General features: G+C 34.3%; 1 protein-coding gene across 1 annotated transcript in view; it reads left to right on the forward strand.

Annotated features, from left to right (window-relative positions):
- Positions 1-905: 905 nt before the first annotated feature.
- The window catches only part of LOC127847215 (frizzled-7-A-like), a 63,221-nt gene continuing 46,138 nt past the window's right edge, over positions 906-17,988 (forward strand). The window contains exons 1-2 of the mRNA XM_052378968.1: positions 906-1,051; positions 1,508-1,584. Coding sequence (XP_052234928.1) covers positions 1,041-1,051; positions 1,508-1,584 — 88 coding nt within the window. The 5' untranslated portion in view covers positions 906-1,040. The remainder of the gene's footprint in view (positions 1,052-1,507; positions 1,585-17,988) is intronic.

Below are 17,988 nucleotides of genomic sequence, written 5' to 3' on the forward strand. Positions count from 1 at the left end.
AAAATGTTTATTGATATATCTTATGCGTACTTTATACATATTGTTTAATATCTATGCTGCTTTTATGTTCACGAAGCTTTTGACTAAAGTAAAACATATTTCATACTTTATTTATTAAAGTAAAACAATTAAGACCAGTTGACTCGACGACTTTGCAGTTATAAATGCAAATTTAAAGGGGCCTTTTCACAGATTTTGGCATTTTTTTAACTTATTCATTAAATGCTTTATATCGATAAATGTAAACATTGGATCGTAAAAGCTCCAGTAAAAAATCAAGAATAAAATTAAAAAAAGGAAAAGAACATTGCCCGGACCAGGTTTCGAACCACTGACCCCTGGAGTTTTGCCAGAGTCCTGAAGTAAAAACGCTCTAGCCTACTGAGCTATTCCGCCGAGTACGTACACACAAAGTATTTTATACCTTATATAAGCAATCTTCGTAGTTTCACAAAATTTAACGACAAAAACAGAACTCTCCAAATTATTCAATCGTTTCGCGTTGCAACGCTTTATAATTTTTAGGTTTTAAAATCGTCAAAAGATGCATATAATGGCTATATTAGACCATGGTAAATGTTCAGTATTACTGTTTCCTCACAAATATCATAACTAAAACGAAAATTTGCGAATCTGAAACAACTTTTTTCAATTTTGTCAATTTACCAAAGCGTGAAAAGATCCCTTTAAATGGAATTTTCGACTTCAGATTTTTTAAGTGAATTAAAACGTCAAGTAAAATTACGTTAATTTATATAAGTTGCGACACTAAACCGTGGGGAATATATGCACTTTCTGATTTTATGTTAGCATGAATTGCATCTATAATAGCTTCTGCCGCTAGTAATAATTCAACGAAGACGGCCCAGTCGCATTTACGCAGTACATGTTCCATAGGCGCATAAAGCGACTTAGGTATACACCGTCTCCTATACTTCTTATTTATTGTGTCCGCTGTAAACTACACAGCGCGATGTAGTGAGTGTCTTTCTATCTGTGGCTTATACTTCTCGGATTTTAATTATTAAATACATTTTATAATGACACAGAGGTGAGACATTTATTTATTTCGTGTATTATATTAAAATGTTACTATATCTGATTGACAAATTAATCGATTAAAAACAACTGTCACCGTACAGGTGTTTTTATTCGGTTAATTGAATTTTAATGCAAATGAAATGAGCGTTACCTTCTGTCTGCAATTCGGACATATCATGTGTTAAAAAGCTGTATTTGTTAGATTTGAACTAACGGAAAATGGTATTGACCATTAAGGAAAAGATTTTTGCATTATTATACAAGAATTCAATTACATTTATGATTAATTTAATTAGTTATGACATAGAACTCCGTATATCATGACTTATTGTAATCCGAATTGACCACCCAATAGCAATTGTCTTTAGGAAAATCAGTGAATGTGTAAGTCATGCTAAACACTACCCAGATGATATCTCTAGTAGTAAAACTTACTAAAAGTAATCTATGTAACACATTTTTCCAGGGCGCTGATAACAGTGGCCTGCCTGGTAATTGGGCTAATTGGAAACACCTTGGCACAAAAAAGAAGAGGGGACACTGGTAAGAAAATGTAACTAGCAGAGGGCCCTATTGTGTATGTATATAATAGTTAATTTACAGGTCCCTTTACGTCTGGATAGCTGTGTCTTCACAAGTGCATATATGGGAATACCACAAAGAAGCCAGGGCCCTATTAAATGTGTCTTGATACACACCAGTTTTTACTTTTTTTTATGTATGTTACAGTGAGCTCACCTTAACACAAAGTCTTTCGTGTTGAAAGGGGAGCTTTTGTGGCCAGTCACTGTCTTGGGTTCCCATATTTTTTTTTTTATTATTAAATGGTATGTGTCTCTGATATCATATTTTGAAGTACAGTAACGAAAATTGGTAATTAATATCTACCAAAATTCGGTTATTATTTATCTCATAATTTATTTGATGGTGTCTTATATTTATGATTTGTTCATGTAGTGTTTTTTCTTAGTTTATTGTGCCATATATGTGTGATTTGTTCATGTAGTGATTTGTCTTTCCTTGCGGTTGTTTAAATCTAAAAAACAAAACACATAAGAACACAAATTATGAATGTCAAATTACCTCAGTGATATTCAAACTAAGAATTGTGTTTGTAGTTTTATGTAAACTCAAAAAAACGTGGGTATATATATATAACCCAAAATGATCCTGTATGTAGACTAGTAACAGGCCAAACTTAATTACCAATAATGTGATTCTAATGGTGTAATGAGTCCTTAAATTAGTTTTTTATGATGTTAAAATATGATTGATAAGTCTTTTACTGTTTATTCTTATTTGAACCTATTCATATAGAACCTGTTAAATTACCCATTCTATGGTTCAAGTAATCGCAGATTTTGTTGTGTATATAGATAAAGTCTCTGATCTAATCAGTGATTTTTTTTGCTCAAATTTACAGCCGATTTTCGGCTGCTTCCCAATCGCAAAAATACACGTTTTTTCCCAAAAATCTGACCAAAATTTCCCCCAAAAAAGCCCAACTTCCAAAAAAAAAAAAAAAAAGTTTTTTTTTTTTTTTTTTTTTTTTTTTTAGAAAGAAGTCTCATATAACTTAATTATGATTTCTTAAATCTAGGTCTCAACTTTATTTTTTAAACATCTTACAAAATATATAACTTGAATTTAGCCATTTTTGTCCATAAATCATTCCCAAACTTGCCACTTTTATTGATTAAAAAAAATCCCAATTTGACCAGACTCCTTCTCTAGAAAACTCCCTGAACATGCACTTAAAAACAATATCACTTCTGTTACTTATAATCCTATTTATAATGCTTAATTTTTCCCAATTTCATGGTTTATCGCGCTATTTTTCCCAATTTCACGGTTTATCGCGCTAATTTTCCCAATTCAAAAGGCACAGGCTTTTACAAATTAAAGCAAAAAAAATCACTGCTAATGCATTTCTTAAAATTATGATTGAAAGAATACGATACCATTCTCAATATAGCAGTAATAAATACAACTTTTAATATACAGTTCAATGCTATGCAAATGTCAATGTAATACATCATACTAAAATTAATGATTTTTAATATTGTAACAAAACGATATTACAACTTAAACCCATTTATGCCTAGCGTCTAGAAAAAAGGACATGATGCGGCGTCTCATCAGGGTCTGCCCTGTTTGGTAAAAGGAATTTCTGTAAGAAATATTTTAAATATAAAAATAAATATACTGGACATCTCTAATTTTGGAAATAATGATTATTGATATTTGATAATGATTATAATGATAATTGATCCAATTTAGAAGGATGGGAGAGTTTACTAGGCATAAATGGGTTAAGTAACAGTGTTGGACCTTGATTTCAGTGTATACATTTGCATTACCTGTATTATTCATCTTACTTTACATGTCATGTTTCTTGTATTGTAACTCATATAACAGCATGGGACCACCATTTCAGTGAATTACTTTGCAGTGCCTGTATTTACGACAGCTTATCACTTTGCAAACAAGATTTCTATCTGTCTGGTGTATGCACAATGCCACAAATGCTAAATGCAAACCCTGGTGTTACTCCCACATTTGTAAATGCCCGATCAGGTTTGATCAAAATTAAATATTGATTTAAATCAGATTTTGAAGAGGATGGTTAGGCATGAAGAGAGCAATTACTGTTAACTCATTTATATTTGTGGGCATGACACTTCTTTTTTTTTAAAAGGACCATTTCCTGGTGGCATAAATTCACGGATTTCTGATTTTTGCCAAAGAACCAGCAAACTAATTGTTCTTAAGGGTCTTTCCCTGGATTGGTCAACCGGAACTTTCAACAAAAATTTACGTCCCACGAGTAATAATAATATTACAGTAATTCTTGATACAATATACTTTTTTGTTGTTCGTTTTACACCAAAACCAATGTGACATTTTCCTTTGAATTGGTGTCTTCAAGTTCTTGTGTAGTAGGGCCCATATCATTTGTGCTGCAAAGATTCCATGGGCAATTATTTACATGTGGAGTTAGTGAATTCCATAAATTCACTGAATTCTTTACATCTTTTTGCCCTTTGTGTGTACTGGTATTATAATACCTTAATAAAAATTAAGGACTTGTTAACAATTTTATTTAGTATTTTGCATTGCAGTTAATGGAAATGAGTTGATAGAATGATATCATATATAGAATCTGATATGAAATGTATCTTAAGTTAAGATTTCTCTCAGGAGAGTTATTAATACCAGCCTGGGTATATGTTAGTAAAACGTGCAGAAGTGTTATTAATACCAGCCTCGGTATTGGGTAGTTAAACATGAACTGTCATCCGTTTTAAATGTTCTGCTGGCTTAATTATACCATTTGCACCTGTAATATTTTGCATCAAATAATGCTTAATCATTCATAAGCATTATGTTACAGGTTGGGATGCGAAGCAGACTATTTTACTAAAAAATGTAACCTGCTGTGTGAATTGTAACCTGCTGTGTGAATTGTAACCTCATGCTGTATGAATTATGAAGCCTAGGTTAACTTCAGTCTGATATTTGTATGAAGGAGTAACATGATGCTTTCCTTATTTGCACATTTAATAATTTCACATAGTGATCACTGATGTGCAGGGCACATTTAATAATTTCAAATAGTGATCACTGAGGTGCAGGGCACATTTAATAATTTCACATAGTGATCACTGATGTGCAGGTCTTTCAGAGTTTTGAATTGCTGAGTATTGTAGCTACTGATCGTTTTATTATAATGTAATACTGCTTAATTGTGATAAAATTATGCAGTGGTTGTAATGGAACAACTGAACTGTTTCAAGATACACAGGCATTTCTTTCACAGCCTTGTGATGATATTTGAAAATGAAGAGAGCATTTAATATACATGTACAAGCAATACTTATGATAAAGACGAGCAAAGCAGATCACAGAGAAGATTTTCTTTATAAAAAGCTTTTTGAAACACTATATTTACTATCATGCATTTGTCGACTTTTGTGAAAAGGGTTTAAACCTATTTATTTGAGTGGAATTGTGTTGAAAGTCTAATACTAATTGAGGCTCCCTGGAGTCGGTTTTCTGTGAAGACCCAGTCCTTGGTGTCATTGGATATTCTTGAAAATGTTGCCTGCATGTTGATTGAACCCAAGACATCGTGGTCACAAGGTGGACACCATGTCCACGTCAACACTGGATCTGAAACAAGGTGCGCCTCGCTCTTGGAAGATGGGGCGTTATACATTTGTGCAGTGTTGTCCCAGATTAGGCTAATCAGGGACTACACTTTTGCGCTAGACAAGATTGTCATTTGTAAATGAATTCTTGTAAATGAAAAAATTCCATTGAAGGGTAAAGTGTTTACCCAGATTACGCCAGTGTGGACTGCACAGGCTAATATTGAATTACTTAACGCAAATGCTTCAAGCCTAATTTGTCCAGAGCGCCGCTCAAGTGTCCAAATTGAATGGTTGCATAGTATAAACCAATACATTTATGGTGATCATGAAAGTGGCCATGTTTCATTGATTGTACGGGGATTTTTGGTGACCAGTGTAACAGTACTGTGAATTACAAACCAATTGTGAGCAGAAATATACATACTTGGAGTTAATGACTCTTAACCAGCTTATTTCCATTTAATTGGTGTTCAAGCTACAGAGGAATACCTTTAACATTTAATTTTGTATTCACAATTGTCCATAATTTAGCATTAACCCTTACAATGCGGGAACCGAATTTTTAAGCTCTTTGCAAACAGTTTGGATCCAGATGAGACGCCACAGAACGTGGCGTCTCATCAGGATCCAAACTGTTTGCTATTCTGATAGTATTCTTTGAAAAAAATCGAAGAAAGTGCTAATTTTATAAATTCAGCAGACGACATTTTAGCAGACGACAAATTTCCCAGCATGCAAAGGGTTAAAGATGCCCTTTCTGAAGCACTTGACCCCAATATGTGTTCTGTAATCAATTGGTGTTTACAACTTGCCCAGTATTCATAGCCTTTGAACTATATATCGGGCCTTGGTGTAGAAAGGTATCATGTGACTTTGAAATTAGATGGCACATGGTACCTTTTTGCCATAAATTGGGGGCGATATAATAGAATGTAGAACAGTTTATTGATTAAAATAAAAATAAAAATTAAGACTGGCTATGAAAAATAACCACACAAATTCTGTGTTGTTGCCTATGATTTTCATTGGAAAGATTGTTATTATTTTTTAATTATTAACTGATCATCTCAAATTTTCATGTTTGGATCATGAATGTTTGATGATTATTGACATTTATTTGCGAAATTTGCTGTTGACTGACTTTGAGTCTTTTAAATTGAAATGCAGATGTTTTGACTGTTGAAAAGTTAAGGAAGGCGAATGCTCTCAAACAATTTTCACAGTCCATTTGCTGTATTAATAACACTACATACAATTTTGAAAACATGATTTATAAGTTTAAACAAATGTTATAAGCTTTTTAAACATTGTCTCACTTGAACAAGGCATATAATTATAAATAAAGATTTATACAATGCCATGACATTCATTTACGAGATTCTTGTGCAATATTTATTGTGTCTTTGACTTGAAGGACTCTTAATACCTTACGATCACTCTTGTACTAGTTAGGCAGGTTTCATTGAAATCAGTCTTGTGTTAATAATCCATTTTTTCAAATGCAAGATTATGAAAGTTTAAGACATTATAATTAATAATAATGTCTGACTTTTAATAAGTTATAATAATGTCACTCCTCCAGATTATAATGCTGCGTTAAACTTACTTGCGATAATTAAAGGTTCATTTTGTAACTCTGACCTTACTTATCTCCACAGCAAAAAATGCGTTGATTCCATTAAAAAAGAACTTGCACAACTTATATACAATTATGCACTGTGACCTTTTTTAAGCAGCCTTTCAAAAATGCATATGAAATTTATTGTTGCATGTACACAATAAGTTTTACAGTTGATAATTGATGTTTTGGTCATAATATTTTATATATATTATAAACCCATTTTAACACACAGCTATTAGAAGACATTAAAATCAGAGACATATAATGCATTGTTGAATGAAAACAATAATCAGTACTGGTTATATAGCTTTAGGAAGACATTAAAATATGAGTCATTTTAAAAGCCTACTGGCACATATAGATGACATAGCGTTATAGACTGTTAGATACTTGATATCTGATCTTCTTCTGTGGCCAGGTTGGGGTTTTGAAACAGCTACTGGACTACATCAGTATCAGACAGCTACTGGACTACATCAGTATCAGACAGCTACTGGACTACATCAGTATCAGACAGCTACTGGACTACATCAGTATCAGACAGCTACTGGACTACATCAGTATCAGACAGCTACTGAACTACATCAGTATCAGACAGCTACTGGACTACATCAGTATCAGACAGCTACTGGACTACATCAGTATCAGACAGCTACTGGACTACATCAGTATCAGACAGCTACTGGACTACATCAGTATCAGACAGCTACTGGACTACATCAGTATCAGACAGCTACTGGACTACATCAGTATCAGACAGCTACTGGACTACATCAGTATCAGACAGCTACTGAACTACATCAGTATCAGACAGCTACTGGACTACATCAGTATCAGACAGCTACTGGACTACATCAGTATCAGACAGCTACTGGACTACATCAGTATCAGACAGCTACTGGACTACATCAGTATCAGACAGCTACTGGACTACATCAGTATCAGACAGCTACTGGACTACATCAGTATCAGACAGCTACTGGACTACATCAGTATCAGACAGCTACTGAACTACATCAGTATCAGACAGCTACTGGACTACATCAGTATCTACTGGACTACATCAGTATCAGACAGCTACTGGACTACATCAGTATCAGACAGCTACTGGACTACATCAGTATCAGACAGCTACTGGACTACATCAGTATCAGACAGCTACTGGACTACATCAGTATCAGACAGCTACTGGACTACATCAGTATCAGACAGCTACTGGACTACATCAGTATCAGACAGCTACTGAACTACATCAGTATCAGACAGCTACTGGACTACATCAGTATCAGACAGCTACTGGACTACATCAGTATCAGACAGCTACTGGACTACATCAGTATCTACTGGACTACATCAGTATCAGACAGCTACTGGACTACATCAGTATCAGACAGCTACTGGACTACATCAGTATCTACTGGACTACATCAGTATCAGACAGCTACTGGACTACATCAGTATCAGACAGCTACTGGACTACATCAGTATCTACTGGACTACATCAGTATCAGATTTCTAAGATGTACCTGTTATGTTCACTTTGATATCTATTTGAGCTTTTGATTTAAATATTTTGTTTCCTAGCAAGAGATTTTATTAGTTTGTCTAATGTCTTTGTCCTTAAGTAAACAGATGTTAATTTTTTGTTTCTAAAATGGTGTCGCAGATTAGCCTGTGCAAACTGCAAATCCAAGAAAATAAAATGTCCCACGCATAATATGAGTTTACAGTATTTAAATACTGTACTGTTATCTGCTGCATTTTGCCCAAGGTTTGAATGTTTTTTGTTAATTCTTAATCCTGTTTGATTTCACTTAATGCAAACAGGAGTGGAAATGTTGCCCATGAGATAAAGTCTCTTGCAGTTTTCCATCATGGGAGCATGCTTGTATAGAAAGGGTTTACATGAAAGGTCTAATTGGCAGTTATTTAACCCTTTCAGTGCTGGAACCAAATTTTAAAAGCCTTTGCAAACAGTTTGGATCCAGATGAGACGCCACAGAACGTGGCGTCTCATCAGGATCCAAACTGTTTGCTATGCTGATAGCATTCTTTGAAAAAAATCAAAGTAAATGCTAATTTTAGAAATTCAGCAGACAACATTTTAGCAGACGACAAATTTCCCAGCATGCAAAGGGTTAAAAGTTAAATCAACCCCTTGCCTAATTAGCACTTGTTAGGAATGCAAAGCTGACAGGAATACAAACAAAATAGCAAGCTAGTTTATCAGGTTTTTCTGTCCCACTGGCCACCCCTATATTGCCAATGTTCCACCACATAATTGTCTTGAGCTTGTTCAGACTGTTCAAGATTTGGATATCAGATAACATTAGTTTAGAAATAAAACTTTTTAATGAAAATCATTTGGGCTTGGGTCGACAGTAAAATCTAGAAGCTCGTAAAATGAAACTGAATCCGACCCTCGCTTCAACATAGGTGGTATGCAGTTTCAGACGTAACACACAATTAGAATGCCTGAAATGTTTCACTTGCCATATAACCCGCATTACGCGCAGAAAAAACTTCAATTTCTCACAAAAAAGTGCCCTAACATGCAACTTTTAACCAGACTGTTTTCATGCTTGGTGTTACTTTTGTCATTAATCGCTGTTGAATACAAACATGCCTTGTTTTAAAATTTATACACTTAGGTTTATAATGTTGCAGTGTTTTGTTTGTTTTAATTTGGGGAAGATATACGGCCCCATTCCAATAGAAAAAAGAAAAAAAAAATCCAAATGGGGCTCTAAAAATTCCCAAATTGAAGGTCTCAAAATACAATTTTGTAATTTGTTTTTAAACGCAACATTTAAGTTTATCTTTCACCTAGCTCTTTAAGTTGAACCGTAGTTAATTATTATTTATTGAAAACTTTTGTATTCTAAATTTTCTAAAAGTATTTTCTAAAGTATTTGTTAGCAAAAAAAACAACAACACTGATGTCCCAATTGTAATCAAAACGATTGTTCTCAATAAAAAGGGACCCGGCCCCATTTCCAAACTGGTGAGAAAAAAAACACACTGCGTTGTTTGAACTTTTTATACTGAGCCAGAGTGGCAGTTTAGTGTGACATACTTTGAGCTTTTCTCCTTGCAGATATTTAAGCCTCTGCAAATTGAGATGAGATTTATCTGATGATTTATAATTCTTCGTAAACTAGTTTTATACTCATTTTAATAATATGCGGGCAATATATTTGGTGCAAAATATAATCCATTTAGACTGAATGAAATGCAAAATAATGTGTATAGATTAAGTGACATTTAGTGAGATACACTTGCACTGAAGAGGGCTGGGTGCTTTAATTGTTACTAAAAAGAACTAAACTATTAAAATAGTTTTCAATGTTGAAATTTTAATTTATTAGAACTACAAATAAAATTGCTGTACAATTATGTGATCAGATGAAAAAAGGGTCTGTTGGGGCTTGGAGGGGGCAGGTTTGGGCGAGGCGCAGGTTTGGGTGATGGGCAAGGTGCTGTGACCTGTGGGGTAGGCATACAGATGTAGCTCAGGAGCACTGCAAGGTGCTGTGACCTGTGGGGTAGGCATACAGATGTAGCTCAGGAGCATGTGACCTGTGGGGTGGGCATACAGATGTAGCTCAGGAGCATGTGACCTGTGGGGTGGGCATACAGATGTAGCTCAGGAGCATGTGATCTGTGGGGTAGGCATACAGATGTAGCTCAGTGTGACCTGTGGGGTAGGCATACAGATGTAGCTCAGGAGCATGTGACTTGTGGGGTGGGCATACAGATGTAGCTCAGTGTGACCTGTGGGGTAGGCATACAGATGTAGCTCAGTGTGACCTGTGGGGTAGGCATACAGATGTAGCTCAGGAGCACTGCAAGGTGCTGTGACCTGTGGGGTAGGCATACAGATGTAGCTCAGGAGCATGTGACCTGTGGGGTGGGCATACAGATGTAGCTCAGTGTGACCTGTGGGGTGGGCATACAGATGTAGCTCAGTGTGACCTGTGGGGTAGGCATACAGATGTAGCTCAGTGTGACCTGTGGGGTAGGCATACAGATGTAGCTCAGGAGCATGTGACCTGTGGGGTGGGCATACAGATGTAGCTCAGGAGCATGTGACCTGTGGGGTGGGCATACAGATGTAGCTCAGGAGCATGTGACCTGTGGGGTAGGCATACAGATGTAGCTCAGGAGCACTTCACTCATTTTTGTGATTTTGTAAAAGTGCAAATTTTTGTGATTTTGCAAAAGTGTAAAGATATCCCTTTTAATATGGTTGTTTGAGATGAATTGCTAATATAATTTGTTAGGAATTATGCCAGATAAACTGAAAGAAACTGTATTTTATATATGCATAGTTAGTGTTATTATTTTAATTTTGGTTGATAATATATATCTGCATTCACACGCCTGCAGGGAATCTGGGAAATATATTTGAGTAAATAAACCAGCATGGAATGAAATCACATTAAGAGATTTCAATTTGATAACTTAACATTTCTTGAGATTTAAAGATTAAGACAGCATGGCAATTAATTTTTTGAAAGATTAGTTTTCATGATATGCACACTGCAGAAACTGAGAAAGTTTTACAGCAAGGTAGATTGACTGGCAGCTTTCCATATCACCCTGTTTGCTTATCATCTTTTGAGTATCAGTCTTAAATCAACAGGCAGCTTAAGTCCTTGAAGCTGTACCCAAATTATAATTTTTGCAATCACTGCAGAAAATTAAGTGCATAATTTTCACTTAAACTGCACCGATAAATGAGAAAAAAATCAGATAAAAAGTGTAGAAAAAAACAATTCATTAAAGCAGATTAAAGTTAAGTATGATGAGTTTTACAGAAATATGTCTGGGAATTTGCAGTTAAAATTGTTTACAGAAAAATGTCTGTGAATTTGCAGTTGAGTAAAAGCATGATGTGCATGCATGGAGTTGCACTGACATTTTCTGTTTTCTGGTCATGATTTAGAAAACATAAAATAAGCCTCTTCAAACAAAAAGGATATAAAACACCCTACTGTTCCAGTAATAATTAATTGGAGAAGCAGGGTTATTAGCAATAAAAACATGTAGTCATTATGCTACTTACTGGTAACTGAGGCGGCCAAATAATTGTGTGAAAAATAGGCTAAAGCATTGGTGAAAAATAGGTGAAAAAATAGGCTAAAGCATTGGTGAAAAATAGGTTACAAAGTAGGCTATATCAAATCTGCAAAAAAAGATCAAAAGCATTTGTGAAAAATAGGTGAACAAATAGGCTATAGAAATTTTTCAAAAATAGTCTATAGCATTTGTGAAAAATAGGTGAAAAAATAGGCTATAGCAATGCTTCAAAAATAGTCTATAGTATTGGTGAAAAATAGGCTATAGAATTGCTCTTAAAATAAGCATTGCTCTTAAAACAGTCTATAGCATTTGTGAAAAATAGGTGAAAAAATGCTATACAATTGCTCCAAAATAGTTTATAGCATTGGTGAAAAATAGGTGAAAAAAGGCTATAGCATTGCTCCAAAAGTAGTCTATAGGATTGGTGAAACAATGGAGAACAAATAGGCTATAGAATTGCAAAAAATAGTTTATGGCATTAATAAAAAAAAGGTGAAAAAAAATAGGCCATAACATTGCAACAAACAGGTTTTGAAATATTAAAAAACATTGGTCCAAACTAGATTTTTTTTATATCTCTATCAAAAAAGTTTTATAAAAAGTCAATTGTTATGTGAAAATTATTATAATGTGAAAAAAATAGTGTATAGAATTTCGCAAAAAAATTGCTCCAAAAATATTTATTTTATTATTCCATCATTATTCTGGTACGTTTATTTCAGTTTTAAAAGTGGTACAAACACAGAAACATAATAAAATCACAATTGAAAGAAAATCAATGCCAAAACAATACAAATACAAAACAAATGCCATGTGACATGATAAAATTGCCCCCTGTTGCTACAGTAACACCACAAATACCACTTTTTGGCTGCCCTACACGCATAAATCAGGTACACAACCTAAACAACATCTGTACCCAACACTTGACACTGCCACGGTCTCATTGTACAAGTTACATGTGACAGAACCAATTATTAGGTGAGTGGCCACCCTAAGGGACGGAGGCGGTGCCCCGCTAATTTATAACCTAATAAATGTTGCTGTTGTTTCAAAAGAGGTGCAATGGGCAGCTTATTAATGTTGCTGTTGTGACATAAGTGGTGTTATAAGACGCCAATTTTGTTTGTTGGCAAAGACTTTGCCTCCCCTTTTTTGAAAGCAGTTTTTTGCAGTCATCAAAGCATATGTGACAGACTGAGGTGGCAGTCATTTGCTGTAAATATTGTTAGTGGTATTATAAGTAGCCAATTTGTGTTTGTTTTGCTATCATACAACATGTGATAAGTCTTTGCATCACCTTTAGTGGTCATTGAAATAAGTGAGTGTTATGTCATTCTCTTTTGAAATTGATTGTCGTATACTGTAAAATCATTTATATTTGTCAACATGAAATATCTTGTGTGTTTTTGTTTTCAAATGACTTTTGTGGACACATGAATTTGTGGATTTTTGGATCGGGGGGGGGGGGGGGGGGGAATTTGTGGATCAAAATTTGAATCTAGTAAGAAACAGGGTCTTAAGTTATATTAAACTTTCTAAGGGACTACAAATGCATGACGTTATATGTATTTAAGTGGTAAAGGGTTAAATACGTATGTAAGTGGTAAAGGGGTAAATATGTATCTTAGTGGTAAAGGGGTTAAATACATATCTAAGTGGTTAATGGTTTAACATGTATCTAAGTGGTAGAGGGTTAAATATGTATCTTAGTGGTAAAGGGTTAAATATGTATCTATGTGGTAAAGGGTTAAATATGTATCTATGTGGTAAAGGGTTAATTGTCAACTCAAAATCACTGAAAATTCAAGTCCCACTAATGATTATGATTTTACAGTAAAGAGCCAATTTGTGTTTGTGTTTACATTATAGGTACAGTCATTGCATCACCTGATTCATGGTCGTTGAAATAATTGAGTTGAATGACCTTTTCTAGTAAATCGGGCAAATGAATTATGCCTGTACAGCAAATATGTTAATGTCACTTTAAGAAGCTGTTCGAAACTTCTATCAAGTTAAATTAGACCTTTTGTCAACAAATGCTGAAAACTTGATGATAAATTAATAACAGCAATAACATTTAAGCACATAAAGATAATATTACCAATAGCAAGTGGTTGTTACAAGTTGAAACTTGAACAAATTTAACCCATTTATGCCTAGTTGACTCTCCCATCCTTCTAAATTTGATCAATTTATTTCCAAAATTAGGGATGTCTAGTATATTTATTTCTATATTTAGAATAATTCTTACAGAAATTCCTTTAAGTCAACAGCGCAGACCGCGGCGTCTCATCTGGGTCTACGCTGTTTGCCAAGGCCTTTTTTCTAGACGCTAGGCATAAATAAGTTAAGGCAACCGACTAAGTACTTGTTTACAGAGGCTGGGTTCACATTTGCTACTGAAACCTGTTGCATTGATATAAATGTCAGACTTGATGAAGTTTGATTGAGTTATATCCCACATTTATGGCTTCATTGCCCTAAAAATACAGTCTCCTATCCATTCCCAGTGTCTGAATGCCGAGCTTCAGACCCAATGTTTTTTGGAGACTCTGAGATTTCAATAGTTTTTGAAAATCATGAGTCAAATGACCCTGTGCTTGAAATTTCTGGAGTCAAATGGATTTTTCAGAGGTCAAAATACTGATATCTAGATATTTTGTTTATAGATATTAGTTGATTGCTCTACAAATATTGCTTTGTATAACTTTTAGTACATCTTGCTTTACTATAAACCAACTTTTTGTGTGATAAAACATACATGTTATGTATTAGTTTCATGGTAACATTTGCATCAAAATGAAGCAAGAAAGATAATTTCGAGGAGTCAAAAGCGACAAAGTTTCAAAATGCTTGCATCAAAAAGCAGGATTCTGCTTTAATTGAAATCCGTGAGACTGATGGGTAACCATTAATTGATTGTTGTACACATATGAACACCATCCGTGAGACTGATGGGTAACCATTAATTGATTGTTGTACACATGTGAACACCATCCGTGAGACTGATGGGTAACCATTAATTGATTGTTGTTCACATATGAACACCATCCGTGAGACTGATGGGTAACCATTAATTGATTGTTGTTCACATATGAACACCATCCGTGAGACTGATGGGTAACCATTAATTGATTGTTGTACACATGTGAACCCTGAGACTGATGGGTAACCATTAATTGATTGTTGTTCACATATGAACACCATCCGTGAGACTGATGGGTAACCATTAATTGATTGTTGTACACATGTGAACACCATCCGTGAGACTGATGGGTAACCATTAATTGATTGTTGTTCACATATGAACACCATCCGTGAGACTGATGGGTAACCATTAATTGATTGTTGTACACATGTGAACACCATCCCTGAGACTGATGGGTAACCATTAATTGATTGTTGTTCACATATGAACACCATCTGTGAGACTGATGGGTAACCATTAATTGATTGTTGTACACATGTGAACACCATCCCTGAGACTGATGGGTAACCATTAATTGATTGTTGTACACATGTGAACACCATCCGTGAGACTGATGGGTAACCATTAATTGATTGTTGTACACATATGAACACAGGATTCTGCTTCAATTGAAATCCCTGAAACTGATGGGTAACCATTAATTGATTGTTGTACACATATGAACACAGTTGAGCCTTGCTCTGGGAAAATGGGGCTTAATGCATGTGCTTACAGTGTTGTCCCAGATTAGCCTGTGCAGTCTGAACAGGCTAATTAGGAAAGACACTTACTGCTGTATAGACAGGATGTCTTTAAGAAGAGACTTAAAAGTTAAAAATTCTTTGAAAGTGTTGTTCCTGATAAGCCTTCCCTGCTCATAAAATTATTATTTTACTTCTGTAAATACAAAATTTCAAAGTTTAAGATGTAGAATTTTTTAATTCAAATCGTTGTCTTATAAGCCATGATTGTCAATGAATGTCCATCAACTCCATATTGCAATAAATTTCTAATAAGCAATTGTAGATGTGCTTGTATGTTTCAGTAATAGTTTGTAGTATATGCATTCCTAGCAAAATGTCAGAAAACTGTTTTGTATTAGAGAAACTACATGTTAATTGTTGCAACATTGGATGTTTCAGTAATTGTAGGCATTAGTGTCTTCGCAAAAAATGGTAACTTTCCATGTCGATTTTGAATGACTTATGGTGCACTGAGCCAATTCGAACGGATGCGTCAATTAGCAAAAACCACTTGGCACATTATTGTACTGGTAAAGCCGTAAACTGTAAGTTCCCTGTAATGAAGTTGTTGTGATTAAGAGTGTCTTGAGAAGCCATCTGCGTAAAAATTGGAGGGTCTGAAATCCAAATTGTTGTTTATTGGTCTATAAATCATGATGAATTTTAAGTCATTTATAAAATATAAAATGATTGCTAGGTTAATGGACATTTTAAAGCATTATTTTAAATATATTAGAAACTAATAATTGTCCCGGAAACAGTCACTGCGACTAGTCAAAGGCGTTTTAGGCGTAGTTTTTTACGCATTTTTTAAGGCTTATCACCATGATTTATTATGAAAAACACTTGAAAATATTTCATGAAGTAGTATGGCGCTGCTGGATGTTACGTTTACTTATGATTCTTTGGAGCCTGAAACCCTTAAAAACAACATGACTAGTAATTGTGGCTATTTTTAGGTTTTATAGTAATTTTAATGTTTGTGCTCACGTTTAGTTCTAAGTTTTATAACAATGTTGTCATCATACAGACAGCTGGAGGCCTCTTGTTTCAATCACATTCCGATGTTGTTTTATAAAGAGCTTTAGTTATGGAACTTCTTATGTGTAGACATTATTATGGCATGTTCAGAAAGATTAAACATTTTCATGAAAAAAATAAAATGGAAAAATTAAGCTTAACTTGCCTTAAATAAATCGCATTACAGCTCATTATATAAGCGGTATGTAACATAAATATAATAAAAATAGTTGAACAATTTAATGTCTGTAATAACACTGATAAATGAGTGATGATGAACGATCATAAAACAGTTTCGCACACTTGTGTATGAAGATATGTGGTCGTGGATGTAAATGTATCTAGTCAAAAGACATTTTTACTGTACCTTATTTTACGGTACTTGGTTTTCCATTATGATAACATTTTATTTATTGCTTTTATTGCAAAAAACTGTGGTATTTTTAAATTATAAATGTGGTATGTTTGCTCTCACTCATTCACTTTTGCCCGAAATGATCATTCATGTTATATATTTTTTATGTTAATTTCCTTTATTAAAACACAAGATGAAAACTGTACTTAATAGAAAGTTTTCAGAAATTGAGAATTAATTTAATTTAACTAAGAAGATGTTTCAATTAGGATATAATTATTTAAAAAAAAATCATTTATGTGAAGGCATGTAGTTTTTTTTGTGTGCAGAAAATTTACTTATGTGATAAGGCATACAAACACCCATTTATGCCTGCATGGTGTTTAGAAAAAAGGCATTGGCAAACAGCGTAGACCAAGATGAGACGATGCATAATGCGGCGTCTCATCAGGGTCTGTGCTGTTTGCTTAAAGGAATTTCTGTAAGAAATATTGTAAATATAGAAATAAAAATACTAGACCCTAATTTTGGCAATAAATTTATCCAATTTAGAAGGATGGGAGAGTCCACTAGGCATAAACATATTAAGTTAATGGTTTCTCTTACATATGTCTTACCACAATTTTTCAAGTACATTTCTTTATGGGACCTTTTCACATTTTGGTAAATAGACAAAATTAGAAAAAACTATTTCAGATTTGCAAATGTTTGTTGTAGTTATATTTACCAGGAAACAGTCATGCTGTACATAAACTATGCCCTTAAATACCCATTACCCGGTATATCGTCGCTGTCGTTCTCAAACCTCGTAGCTACAAAATGCCAACTTTTCAGGAGAGAGAAAAACCGTCTCTTTTTTTTATAACGATGTTTTAGAAATTGAAATTCTGTAAAAATACCAAACAAATGAAGCTGCAAAATACGGTATAAGCCGTAGACGCGTAAGTCATACTGATAAGTCATACTGACAGTCAGACATAGTAGCTACGATATTTTGT

The sequence above is a fragment of the Dreissena polymorpha genome, chromosome 10 (genome assembly GCF_020536995.1).
Source record: "Dreissena polymorpha isolate Duluth1 chromosome 10, UMN_Dpol_1.0, whole genome shotgun sequence".
Taxonomy (NCBI): Eukaryota; Metazoa; Mollusca; class Bivalvia; order Myida; family Dreissenidae; genus Dreissena; species Dreissena polymorpha.